The following is a 14,723-nucleotide window of genomic DNA, read 5'->3' as shown; positions in this document are numbered from 1 at the left end:
TGAGCAAGGCATAAGCAACACAGTGGGCCGCGCCAAGCAAGCAAGGTAGCAGCAGCAGCTCACTGGGTCGCGCCAAGAAAGCAAGGCAGCAGCAGCAAGCCCGCCAAGGCAAAGAAGCAGCGCGCTGGGCCTTCGGCCAGCTGCGCCTGTGGCTGGGCCTAGGCAGGCACGCGCACCAACGTGGCCCATTGTGGCTGCGCTTGGTTGCTTCGTCTTAGGCTCCAAGAAAAGTCCCATTGCTTAATTCCCAAGTAACTTTGGGATTTAGTATTCCTAGTCCTACTAGAATTAGTTTAATTAAGAGTTTAGGTAATGTTACAATTCTAATTGGATAAGAATTTCAATCCTAGTAGGTTTGGTAATTCTTTTCCTAGTAAGACTCAAATTCCTTATTTCTTACCCTATAAATATGAGGCTAGGCCCTCATAATTATACACATTGAAAATCATATTCTTTACTTAAATTGTGTTCAAGGGAGAACATAATATAGCCTAACCCGAATACATAAAACCTTAAGTAAAAATCCTAGTTGGTTAAACCTAAGGCGGATCCGAACGTGTTGTGGACTTTCTACGGAGGGGCAACGTTTGGGGCTCTAAAGATTTGTTCTTGTTCGGTTCGGGAGCAGCTAGGGAAGGCACGCATCACATTGTATGTAACCTAAATTATGCTAATTGACTATGTGGCAATTAATTTGGATTCTGGCTTTATGGTTTTTCCGAATGAATTATATTATTGTATTATTCATAACCTAACAATACGACCTCTTTTCTGTGTTTAGAATGACCTTGCCATCTTGTTCTTTAGTCAATTCTACTCTCTAATTTTCTCTCTTGTTAGGCAATACTTCTTTGATTTGGATTGCCTCCAGGTTGAAGCCAATTGTCATTCAAAACTACAGTTTTCTGAAATGATCAAGTATAGTTTTCAAAATTGCGTAGATTCACCAAGTTTCTCACTAGCATTATTCTGTTCTGATCTATTTTTTTCTTCATATTTGGAAAGTCATATGATTGGTAGTGTTTAAGCTTTTTCTGTGAAAATTAAGCTTAAAGTTCGTTTCCTGATTCGGAGCTGGTGATGCATGTACAGCCTTGAGGCAATCCCTAGGAACTGACATGGAGTGTCATGTACTTAGATGGAGTACTCTGGTTATAATACATATTCTGATATTAGTGCATGTCAGCAAATGGGTGTTTATATTCCTTATATAGTGACTGGGATGAGTGACTTTCTCTATAGTGCCTAGTTAAGATTGGATTTTGATAACCCATTTTGTGAAACTGAAACCCCTTGTCAATCAAATAGGCGTTGTAGAGTAGCTTAGTATCATATCAGATTCAAGCTTTGTTTCAATGTTTCTCACACTCTAATATATACATAATCTTTTATATTACAGGTTTTAGCTATGGATATTGCTTTAAGTTATGCATTTTTATGTAGTGAGTTTCTGGCGATTAGTTCCGTTTACTGGTGGGATGCTGATAAAGTCTTTAATATTTTTATTTGAGTAAACACGGAGGTTATTATATTATTTATCGTGTTTTAGCTGGTGTGCCATCTTTAACTTGTGCTCATTCGTGATTTAAACTTGTAGGAGCATGGTGAGCTAAATGGAGAAGAAATGTAGATTTAGCAAATGAGATGGTGGAGGCTCTTGTTTGTTTTTGGGTCATTTTGTGATTTCTAGTAATGTTGAATTACAAGGCTATGGATTTTAATTATATATATATTTTTTCATTAAAAACACTAAATTAATTAGTGAACAACTATTTTGTAATGTATGTGTCCTCTAGGCACTAATATTGTAATATTACTCTTTAAGACAATGAAATTCTTTTGTTATTTGCATCCTTTCTTAAATTATAATAACAATAATTTTAATTATCATTATTATTAATAAATGAAGGCGTTGCATTAGGTGTCTAACATAATTTTTTTTCAAAAAAAAATCTCGTTGCGTTAGGCACAAGGCGTTGCATTATTTCATTATGCCATCGCAGAATCCCCTTTGCATTAGCTAAAACTTTTGTTGCATTAGCTACAATATCCATCGCATTAGCTAAAGTATCCGTCGCATTAGCTAAAATTTCCGTTGCATTAGCTAAAACATTTGTCGCATTAGCTAACTTTTCCGTTGCATTAGCTAAAATATCCGTCGCATTAGCTAAAGAATTAATGTGACACCCCATCTTCGATCATATTCTGACTATTCCAAGATGGGATGTTGGATCTTCATGCTCCAAAATTCCCAACTTGCTGAGACCTTAGCTAAAGAATTAATTTTGACACCCCATCTTCGATCCAAAATGTACTTGTGTATGTTGATGATCTTATTATCTCTGGAAACGATTTCGCTGCTTTATGGGCCTTTAAGGCTTATCTGAGTGATTTCTTTAAAATGAAAGACCTCAGTGCATTGCATTATTCTCTTGGCATCGAGGTTGCGCATAGCTCCTCGGGCTTGTTCTTATGTAAAAGAAAGTACGCTTTGGATATAGTTACTGAGGCAGGCTTGTTGGATGCCAAGCCATCAGTTCTCCTATAAAATCACAAGCTCGGCCTTGCTATAGGTGAGTTACTTGCGGACCCTAAGGCTTATCGGTTCCTTGTTGGTCGACTCATTTACATGGTAGTAACCCGTCCTGATCTAGCTTATTCGGTACATATATTGTCTCAGTGCTTGCAGGCACCTAGAGTTAAACACTGGGAGGCCGCACTTCGTGTGGTTCGTTACTTGAAGGGGACACCCGGACAGGGTATTCTCTTACGTAAAGACAACGACGACTTAACCTTACAAGGCTGGTGTGACTCGGATTGGGCCGCTTGCCCGATCACGCGTCGTTCTCTCACCGGTTGGCTTGTATTTCCAGGTCAATCACCTATCTCTTGGAGGACGAAAAAGCAGCATCTGGTCTCTCGATCATCGTTCGAGGACAAATATCTCTCCATGGCGGCCATTACTTGTGAGTTAAAATGGTTGAAAGGTCTCTTATTAAGTCTAGGTGTGCATCATCCTAAAGCTATACCGTTGTTTTGCGACAGTCAATCCGCTCTACATATTGGCAAGAATTCGGTTTTTCATGAGCGAATAAAACACATTGAGGTGGAGTGTCACTTTGTTCGGGATGCGATTACCGATGGCCTTATTACTCCCTCATATGTTCATACTACATCACAATTGGCGGACATCTTCACCAAGGCTCTTGGTAAACTGCAACTCTTGAAGAGAGAGAAATGAGGGATTTTTCACTTTTGCGACCTAGGTCGGCAGCTGGTGCGGACAACGAGCAACTCTTGAAGAGAGAGAAATGAGGGATTTTTCACTTTTAGTCTTTTACTGGTTTCTTTATTTATTCTGTATTCATTTACATCATATTTTATTTTCTTTCCACTTGAGCTTTCACAGTTTCACGTGCAATGTATTTTTTGGTTTTCCAAGTTTACCATTTTCCTATACATAATAGGCAGAGTACAATACAATTTTACTTCGGATATAAGTCGCATTTTAAAAAAAAATTCCTTTACTTTTTTAAAAAACAATTAATGGGGATTCCTGTGGACGTTTTGAGAAATACATGGGTCCACCCTGGTTCTAATCAATCATATTACAACCTGAAACAAGGAGTCAATCACAGTGGACTTTAACAATTACAACAAACTATCAAAAGGATTGCATATATAACTAACTCAACATATTCCTCAAAATCAAGGGAATGTTGTTGACATACGTTTCTTCTAAAAGCTAAAGGCAATGAGGGTTTTTGAGAGTATAATCGGGAGAGAATTTAAATCATATATTAGGGATAAATAGTAATTTCAAGTAATAAATTAAGTTTGACCCATCAAAAAAATATTTACCTTTGACTTGTGAGTATGATGATCGACGTTTATGTCGCTCCTAGGATAGGATTTCATGTTAGTTTGTTATGCTTTTTTATAGTTTTTATAGCTTTTTGTGTGATTTTTATAAGTTTATTTCCATCTTGTGCTTATTAGGTGAATATGATGAAAAGTGATGGAAAACAAGTAGAATTGAGCCAAAACAGGGCTTCTGCGATCGAGTTTGAACTTGTGCGCCCGAACAGAGGAGGGCTGATGGACATCAAGGAATCTACAGTTTTGTGCGACCGAACGTTCCTTTTTGTTCGGTCGCATAAATTGGATTTTGGAGACAGAATGCCTCAAAAATGGTAAACGACCGCACAAGTTATTGTTCAACCGCACAAGATTTTGTGCGTCCACACAGGTTTTTCTGTTCGACCAAATCAAAGCTCAAAGGAAACAAAGGCCAAGAAAACACCATTCGACCGATCATGCTTTCTTGTTCGGTCGCACATGACGAAGGAATTGTTCTTCGCTGCGTTTGCTCGCACAGGGCTTAATGTTTGCTCGAATGGGTCTCTTACATTCGGTCGCACAGAGGGTATGTGCGACCGAATGGCTGCGCGGGCTGCTTATTTTCGAATTTCGGCTTCTATTTGGGGAAACTTATAAATAGATTTTTCATTTTTTTATTTTATTGAAGAATTTTAGTTTTACATTTTAGAATCCCAAAATAGATTTTCAGCATTTCTAGAGAGAGAAACTCTCCTCCATTGAAGCATCAAGTTGTAATTTCTCAAACTCTTCTTCTAATTTCTTGCAATTCAATTCAATTTCTTACTTCTTGCTCTTGTTATGATTGTTGATTGTTCTTTAATTCCTTTAATTCTTGAATTCTTCTTTGCCTTGACTTTAATTGACTTTAGTTACTTTGATTCTTAATTTTCTAGTTGATTGTTCAATTGGTTGTTCTACTCTTTGATTCTCTCTTTCTAATCTTTCAATTTCATGCTTGCTAGCCTAGAATTAATGGATTTCCTAATTTTTAGAATGATTAGTGAGTAGAATTAGGTTAGGGAAAGGGGAGAATCTAGGGGCTTAATTAGGGGAAATTGATGATTGATTGTTGATTGATTAATGTGATTAAATATGATTTGGTGATAGGATATCCATGCCTAATTGAGTGGTAGTTGTAAATGCTATTCGATTAGATTCAATTGGAAGCATAGGTTAGGTTTGGCAAGAGATTGTGAGCCTATCTTGTGTAAGAAAATAGTTGAGCCTATTATATGCAAGTTTGTTTAGTCTAGGATTAGGCGAAAGCTCTTCCGTAGATTAGACGCTTAGCGTACCCCATCCGAGAGGTGGCGGGTTCGTCATTTGATGCTATTTGCCTATTTGCCAAGTCGTTGCATGATCATCATTGCTAGATAGTTTAGTTCATTTCCCCCGATTTCCCTAGCCTATCCCCGACTCCCTAGCGTTCCCCTTTATTGATTCAATTTTGTTTAATCGATAGCTTTAGTTTCCTAGTTATAATTCAATCAAATTCTTGTTCAAACTAGCTTGATATCTAAACTCGATAACCACCGTTTCTATAGGACGATCCCTATACTTGTCGATATAGTCCATATAGCCGGTTTGTTTAGTGGTTTATAAATTTTGTTTGGTGAGGTGAATTTCTATTCAACGACGGAAAAACACTTTATCAAAATGGAGCCGTTGCCAGGGACGGTCGTTGTTATTAAGTTTTGTTGAGACTAGTTTATCATTAGAAAATACAAAAACAACATTGCATTCTTGTTTACTTTCTTGTTTGTTTTGCAATACTCACGTGTTCTTCTAGATTGTATGCTTGATAGGGGTCGTGCTCGTCAAAGGACCCTCCATCCTCTTGACCTTGAATTGGAGAGGACACTTAGGAGACTAAGGCGTGTTCGAACTAGCTCATCAAGCCACAACAGATTCGAATCATTGAGTGTAGGCGTGGAGCAAGAAGACAGTGAGCAAGCTTTTGAGACTATGGCGCTCCCGGTTAAGAACTTGGGAATACCGGGGGCATTTGAAGCAACATGCGGTATCCAAGCCCCCACAACGAATGCCAACAACTTTGAGATCAAGCCCGCCTTAATCAACTTGGTTCAAAGCCACCCATTTTATGGGAAGAGCAACGAGTCACCCCACGAGCACCTTAAACAATTCGAGCACTATTGTGACACAATCAAACACAATGGTGTGACATCGGACTACGTGAGGTTGACATTGTTTCGTTTCTCTCTCCTTGGGCGTGCTAGCGATTGGCATGACAAGGAGGTCAAGCCAAATTCACTTCGCACTTGGAATGAAGTGACTAGCGCCTTTTTGAGCATGTTCTACTCCCATGGAAAGACGGCGGAATATCGCCACAAGATTCAATCCTTTGAGAAAAAGAGGGATGAATCACTTTTTGAAGCTTGGGACCGATTCAAAGAATACCAAAGGGAATGCCCTCACCATGGGATCCCTAAGTGGTTGTTACTTCAAACCTTCTACTTGGGGTTGAGCCAAGTTTAAAGACAAGTCTAAATGCGGGCGCGGGTGGTCCCATCATGAACAAGACCGAAGATCTCCTCTTGACCCTTTTCAGTTGAGTCATTGTCGGTGGAGGGAGGATTTGGTCAAGTTTATGGAATGGGATTGTCATGCTAAGATGTCGGGTAGCCTAATCTTGTTTTCTCCGGCGCCTTCGCGGTGTCTCGAGACGCTATTCTCAAGGGTGGAAAAGATCTAGAGATTTGACGTGGTATGCACGGTTGAAGGGGAATTGATTAGTGTTCACCCTTAGTTCGCTTTGATTGGCACTTGAATCTTTCACTCGATTTAGGACATTAGTTAGCGTGTACTCATTTATTTGGTTAGTAATATTAGTGTTCTTTTATATTCGTTCCATAATAAAGGCCCCTATCTTGGATTTTTTAGTTTAACTTTATTTTCTTTTCTTTTCTCTTTCTTTTCTTTTTCTTTTCTTTCTTTCTTTTCTTGGTTTATTTCTCGTTAGGTCTTGCCTTGATTAGATTTGCTATATTTTGTTTTTGTAAATATTTGGAATTTGAGTAGTTGCTCGTTCTTCCCTAACTGAGTTTAGTTTGCTAGAGACTAGCAAACTCTTACCTTGGGGGAGTTTGATGAGCGACATTTATGTCTCTCCTAGGATAGGATTTCATGTTAGTTTGTTATGCTTTTTTATAGTTTTTATAGCTTTTTGTGTGATTTTTATAAGTTTCTTTCCATCTTGTGCTTATAAGGTGAATATGATGAAAAGTGATGGAAAACAAGTAGAATTGAGCCAAAATAGGGCTTGTGCGATCGATTTTGAACTTCGCCCGAACAGAGGAGGGCTGATGGACATCAAGAAATCTGCAGTTTTGTGCGACCGAACGTTCCTTTTTGTTCGGTCGCACAAATTGGATTTTGGAGACAGAATGCCTCAAAAATGGTAAACGAACGCACAGGTTATTGTTCGACCGCACAAGAGTTTGTGCGCCCATACAGGTTTTTCTGTTCGACCAAATCAAAGCTCAAAGAAGACAAAGGCCAAGAAAACACCATTCGACCGAACATGCTTTCTTGTTCGGTCGCACATGACGAAGGAATTGTTCTTCACTGCGTTTGCTCGCACAGGGCTTAATGTTTGCTCGAATGGGTCTCTTACATTCGGTCGCACAGAGGGTATGTGCGACCGAATGGCTGCGCGGGCTGCTTATTTTCGAATTTCGGCTTCTATTTGGGGAAACTTATAAATAGATTTTTCATTTTTTTATTTTATTGTAGAATTTTAGTTTTACATTTTAGAATCCCAAAATAGATTTTCAGCATTTCTAGAGAGAGAAACTCTCCTCCATTGAAGCATCAAGTTGTAATTTCTTAAACTCTTCTTCTAATTTCTTGCAATTCAATTCAATTTCTTACTTCTTGCTCTTGTTATGATTGTTGATTGTTCTTTAATTCCTTTAATTCTTGAATTCTTCTTTGCCTTGACTTTAATTGACTTTAGTTACTTTGATTCTTAATTTTCTAGTTGATTGTTCAATTGGTTGTTCTACTCTTTGATTCTCTCTTTATAATCTTTCAATTTCATGCTTGCTAGCCTAGAATTAATGGATTTCCTAATTTTTAGAATGATTAGTGAGTAGAATTAGGTTAGGGAAAGGGGAGAATCTAGGGGCTTAATTAGGGGAAATTGATGATTGATTGTTGATTGATTAATGTGGTTAAATATGATTTGGTGATAGGATATCCATGCCTAATTGAGTGGTAGTTGCAAATGCTATTCGATTAGATTCAATTGGAAGCATAGGTTAGGTTTGGCAAGAGATTGTGAGCCTATCTTGTGTAAGCAAATAGTTGAGCCTATTATATGCAAGTTTGTTTAGTCTAGGATTAGGCGAAAGCTCTTCCGTAGATTAGACGCTTAGCGTACCCCATCCGAGAGGTGGCGGGTTCGTCATTTGATGCTATTTGCCTATTTGCCAAGTCGTTGCATGATCATCATTGTTAGATAGTTTAGTTCATTTCCCCCGATTTCCCTAGCCTATCCCCGACTCCCTAGAGTTCCCCTTTATTGATTCAATTTCGTTTAATCGATAGCTTTAGTTTTCTAGTTATAATTCAATCAAATTCTTGTTCAAACTAGCTTGATATCTAAACTCGATAACCACCGTTTCTATGGGACGATCCCTATACTTGCCGCTATAGTCCATATAGCCGGTTTGTTTAGTGGTTTATAAATTTTGTTTGGTGAGGTGAATTTCTATTCAACGACGGAAAAACACTTTATCAGAGTAACAAAATATGCATTTTGGTACCAAATAAAAATACAACTACATTACCAAACTATGTTGTTTGGTACCAAATGAGAAAATATCATTACTCTTATTCTAAGGAACTATGTTGTTTGATACTAAATGAAAATGCAGCAATTAAAGAATACACATATGTGTATAGAATTTCAATTCTCTACTGATTACTCTAAGACTTTCTCAAGTGCTAAGACTTTCTCAAGTGCAACACCGCATTGATGGCTTCACTGTTGGTTGCATGGTTGTTGCTTCTTGTTGTGGAGTGATACACATTACTAACTGCAAGATAGTATACACAAACACTAATAAATAAATGTATATACAACTCGATCGTGCACATAGCCAAACTTTGTTCCTTTGACACATGTATTAAGATTTATTATTGTCACGAGAGAATGTTAAATTTTTATCCCAATGTCGACCCTGTCCCGGGCCTTGAGTCTGATATTTTATGTAGAGAGTAAGCGTTTGACCATTGGTAACCACAACTAAACCAACTACCTTCAATTCAAAGTGTCCAGAACGGTTAAAGTGTGTCCTGTCCACGTACGGTTCTCTCTTTTGCGAGGACTACTCACTTGTACGAGGTGATGGACCACCAAACCATTCATTTACTATAATATTAAATTTGGTTAATAATTGATATTATTGACCTATTCTTCACCACTCTTTTCACAAGTGGTGTTTAATGTCTTATTTCAATGCTGATTTCTACGGAGTATTTCCTATATTGACTTGTAATCACTTTCTAATTTAATGGTCGCACCTATAATTTAACCAAGATATATGACAGATTATTATAAGCTTATTTACTAATTGACGGTTGGTTCAATGGTGATTGGGGTTGAATTTGATAGGGGGAACCTGTGTTCGATCCCCCGCAACATCAATTGGGGGGGACTGGAACCTATCTAACCAGAACTCGCCCCGAATCTGGATTAACCCTAAGGGTGAACCACATGCTAACACCAAAAAAAAATTATAAGCTTATTTTATTGAAAAATAAATGTATATGATGAGAGTTAATGAAATGCGTGGTAATTCATTAAATGAGTACGTGCAATTATTAATTTAGTAATAGGAAGAGAGATGTAATAAAAATACTTTGTACTACATTAGATCTCGTGCAAACATGAATTTTCTAAATTTATTTAAATTATCCCTTTTTAATAAAAATTTAACTTAAATATTTATGTTCGTAAAGGTAATACAAAATAAATTATTTTTTAACATACTCATTTAATCATCAAATATGCAATTTTCGTCCTATTATGTATTACGATTTACCAAGTACAAATTTTATATGGCTATGATAATTTAACCAATATATTTACTATGTTAATTTGATCACATTAAATATTTAGTAAATACATTAAATTAATGATACAATATGACTAAAATATTACCAAAAATATTTTTCACAAACTATTTTTACGGGATATTTGTTATTTGTCATATTATAATTGGATGATTTTCATACTTAAACAGTTTATTGAAAAAAGGATAGAATTAAAATTAAAGATTCGTCATTCCTAATGTTTGTTTTATTATAAGGTTATAAATTAACGGGTTAATGCCTTAAGAGGAAGGGTGATTATTTCAAAACGGGCGTAAATAGAAAATGTGATTTTACAACACAAAATGTACAATTCAATTTATAGATAGAACAAATTTTATAGGGGAAACAATGAGAGTGAATTAAATTCTAGTTATATTGTTTAGGACAAACATCACCTCTAAGACTTTTTATCATATCCTTCTATTTTAGGATATTTTCACATGTGAACATTCCTCTTTTCACTTGTAATTGTTTCAGAGTATACCGCAGTAAATCGAAGTGAAATGAGGTGAAGTGAACTGAACTTATTAAGAGCATCAATAAGGGGGAGACTCTTATTTTGGTGACTCTTAGTCTCTCTCTTATGTCCACATAAGCTTCAACTCCAAATAAGAGCCCCTCCCAAAAATTGTGGAAATGGACCAACTCTTAACACTAGCTCTTATACTCTCTTGCCCTCTTTTTTTTTTTTTTTTTATACAAAAATAATGATGTGGCATTAGCTCTTATTTATAAGAGCTAACTCTTATTTCAGAAATTTCTCTTACAATCTCCAAATAAGAGACTCCCATTACACACCTAAGAGCTAGCTCTTATTTTTTCTCTCTCCTTAAGAGTCACCTAAGAGACTCCCCTTATTCATGCTCTAACGACGTTCGTATTTACCATCGTCCTTTCCGGTGAATTAATAAATTAAAGCAAATATTGACGATCTCTTGAATACGTAGCCCATGTACAACAAAAGGTGGTGTAGCACATACTATGTACAATAAAACAGAAAAATAATGAGAGATTCCATCTTTATCTTTCCGTCTTGAAAAGGATGTCCTCACGTTGTCCCATCACGTAAGTATTCTGTACGGCATTTGGTAGTTGGTACACTGTCTTTACGGTTAAAATGGTTAATAGAAAAAGAAAATTGGAACACCACATTATTGCTCAGTGCTTTACTTTTATTTTATTTTAAATGATTATTACGTACTACCTTTATTCTTTTTTAAATGACACAATTATTTAGACACGTTTGTCAATGCACGATTTCAAACATTAATATCTTGTATTATGAATAAGAAAAAATTATAAAAAGTTGATATTTAAAAAATATTTATTTATACGAATCTAATAAGACCCCACACGACTATGTTTTTCTTATGTATAAATCACAAAAGTAAGTCAAATTAGCTCGTGTGAATAGTGTCAAAAACCTCATTGTGTCATGTAAATGAGAACGGAGGAAATATATTACTCATTTTATATACTTCCTCTTTTCTTATGTACATTATTCATATAAGGTACTTGACTTTATTTTTTTATTTATACTTGAAAAAGCATAAATGTATGGAGCTTTAAAAGATTTATCTCAATAAATATTTTTTAATTATAAATTTTTATAATTTTTTCTTATCCATATAATTAAAGATATTAGTGTTTGAAATCGTGCATTGACAAACGTGCCTAAATAATTGTGTCATTTAAAGAAGAATTGATGAAGTATATATATATATATATATATATATATATATATATATATATATATATATATATATATATAAGTACTCAGTATTAATTTTGTCGCATTCTCTTTAAGTATGTAGAAATTTGTAATATTCACGCCAAGTTTGCCGAATTTTTTATATGACCAAATTAAATTTTGATGCGTCGAAATCATTGTTTGATAAATATAGATATGGTTGAATGCCAACTACTCCTCTAACTACTAGCAAAAACAACCTAAAGCTAAATTTTTCTCTCCACTATCCCCACATCAATGTTCATTTTTTTGATGAGCATTAGTTTTTTAAGGATTTGTTCTCTTCATCAATCTTATTCTTATTATTTGTTAAATTTGACTAAAAAGATACAATCAGAAACTAAATAAATTAGATTAGAACAGGTGAATAGAATTATACTCAATGAGTAATTTAAAGGGTAGTTTTATTAATTTACTATAGTGTTAGAAAGCGAATATGTTAGTAGTTGTTTAAACTTTTTTCCGTATGGGTAAAAGAAGATTAAATTATTTCACTCACTTTTTTTAACTTGGCAACAACTTTGATAACCCAATAATCAACATTTACCAAGTTTTCCCTAACAACAAGTCAACAAATGCTTAATTATAACATGAAACCAGTATACCCGAATGTATGTGATAATAGGCGATCGCGGAGGTGATTAAGTGAAGAAAGAACAAGAGAAGAAGTTAATATGAGTCTAATCAATCATAATATTGTCATTAACATAACTTTCTGTCACAGGGCAACATACCCCAAGCGCTAGCCACCGTGAGAAAAAGAATTACAAGTTTTTTTCAGGCAAATATACAAATCTATCCCTAAACCCATGAAAAACAAAAATAATCTCCATATGGGTTCCTAATTAAACTCGGTCAAAATAAGAAACTCAATTAACTAACCTCTAAAAAGACTAATTATTTAATATTAAGAATCAATCATCCCAAAAGCATAGAAGTGAGAGACTCAAAAACATGTTGATCACAAGGGATAATAAGACCCATTTCATGACAAAACCCGAATTCTTCTTCAGATTGATTAAGAAGGCTCTGAAATTCTGGCCTGCTAAGCAAAGAAATTGGAACAATGTATCTTGTTCTGTTGATTCCAACATAAACTGCGAAATGACCTTTTGGTACATCTTCTGGGTACTCATTTTCTTGTTGGTAACCCTGCTTTTTACCTAAGCTTGAGCATCTCTTCAGTATTTGCTTCAACACTGCTGTTTGTGGCATTTTTGCTGACTTTTTAAGCGCCATTTATATTTTCCTGGTTGGAGAGAGAGAGAAGAGAAAAAGAGGGAGAATAAGAGAGAGTGAGAGAATGATGAGTGTGATGAAGATTGAAGGGTGTGTTGCGACTTGCGAACATGGGAAGGGTAGGAGGGATTTTATAGAAGAATGAAAACAGGGAAAGAGAGAGAGACTAGAGAGCGAGATTACGGAAATAAAGTAGAGAAACGTTGGACGTAGCTAGGTAAAGTTGAAAATTATAAACATGTAATCGGGTGTATCAAAGTGTATTTTAATGTTTATTGGTGATCCATCACACATTTTCTTCTTATACGGAGTATGTAAATGGAAAATATCAAAATATAAGAGGATGCGTGGTGTATCTATTATGTTCAAAGGTAAAGTTGACAATCATGTCATTTGGATCTCGATTAACTAATGCAATTGTAATGGCATTGTGTAATTTTGGGTTCTCTTACTTTTTCTTTTTTTTTACACCCATCTACTTTTTCATATATCTATCTTAGATTATCCATATTTTATTATATTCACCTTTTTTTTATACATTATTTCTCTTTTATCTTAATATTTGTGCAAATTATAATCGTATATATCATTATGAAACGGAGGTAGATATATTAATTATCGTGTTAGTCCGAGCGGGGTGGAATATGTATAAGTTTGGGGTACTGTTATAACAAATGGGAAAAACAAGGAGGAAATATAAGTCCACGAACATATGTCAAGTAAGATTCCATCTTAAAACCAAATGACAGTAGGAGGAGTAGCCCACTTAAGTTATAAACTACTCCGTATAAGTTTTTTGCTTCATCTTCTATATGGGACACAATATAGTCACACTTCCTACATACTTTTTTACAAATATTTGTTAGAATATGTCTTGAATCGGTCAAACTCTTTACTACAACGCCCTATTACAATATCTATTATTCTGGACTATGGTTTTGTTTTGGGCCTATTTTCTTTTCCGCATTTGTAGAGAGTACTATGTAAAAACTCTTTAAGTCATACTCCCTCCGTATTTTAAAAATAGATACACTTTGACCGACACGTAATTTTAGGATAGTGGGTTGAATTTATTAAAATAAGATGAAATTAAGGGTGTGAGTGAATTATGTATTATATTAAAAATATGATGTGAGTAAGTGTGATGACCATAAGAAATAGAGAAATATTAATATAATTGGAAGTGTAGACAAGAGATGTCAAAAAAGAAAAGTGTATCTCTTTTTAAAATATGGCCGTTTAAAGAAAGTGTATCTCTTTTTAAAATAAGGATGGAGTAACTTGGTTGTATTTTGTAATATGTATCCCTCAAGATCAATAAATTTCTTCTCCTCTACCTGTGGACGTAGATAACACATTTCTAGTGAACCACGTTAAATCTATGTGTTCTTTATTTACATTTTTAATTGCTTTTCTTGCTTCCATTTTAATAGGTACAATTCGGATCAATAATTTGGGCGGAATATTTGCACCGTTTCTATAAATGACATATTTGTTCTAATTTTATATTCTCTCGCTATACTAAGGGTCCACTTGTATTCCTAACATCTAAAATAACATTACAAAAATCACCTCCACCCCACCATCCTCAAAAAGCTTACACATTTCCCACTAACTACATTAAAAAAATACTCAATATCAACTACCACCTAAATAAATAATAAGTCAATTAAACTGTCTTAAACTATGTGTCAGTCAAATCGGTGCGAGTATTTCGGGATGGAGGGAGTAA

General features: G+C 35.2%; 1 protein-coding gene and 1 non-coding gene across 2 annotated transcripts; both read right to left on the bottom strand.

Annotated features, from left to right (window-relative positions):
- Positions 1–6,223: 6,223 nt before the first annotated feature.
- On the bottom strand, positions 6,224–6,326 carry LOC130464605 (small nucleolar RNA R71). The gene has a single exon (XR_008924984.1). It is a non-coding gene; the product is annotated as a small nucleolar RNA R71 (small nucleolar RNA).
- Positions 6,327–12,421: 6,095 nt separating this feature from the next.
- On the bottom strand, positions 12,422–13,315 carry LOC110796984 (protein SMALL AUXIN UP-REGULATED RNA 51). Its single transcript, XM_022002078.2, has one exon. It carries the CDS (start codon positions 12,989–12,991, stop codon positions 12,671–12,673), a length of 321 nt encoding a protein of 106 aa, XP_021857770.1. The 5' UTR covers positions 12,992–13,315; the 3' UTR covers positions 12,422–12,670.
- Positions 13,316–14,723: the final 1,408 nt, after the last annotated feature.

The sequence above is a fragment of the Spinacia oleracea genome, chromosome 6, assembly GCF_020520425.1.
Source record: "Spinacia oleracea cultivar Varoflay chromosome 6, BTI_SOV_V1, whole genome shotgun sequence".
In the NCBI taxonomy this organism is placed as follows: Eukaryota; Viridiplantae; Streptophyta; class Magnoliopsida; order Caryophyllales; family Amaranthaceae; genus Spinacia; species Spinacia oleracea.
Note: the sequence above shows the minus strand (reverse complement) of the source record. Positions and strands in the feature narration are given on the sequence as shown.

Excerpts from the sequence above, each read along its gene's own strand:
- LOC110796984 (XM_022002078.2), bottom strand. The coding sequence starts at position 12,991 with ATGGCGCTTAAAAAGTCAGCAAAAATGCCACAAACAGCAGTGTTGAAG.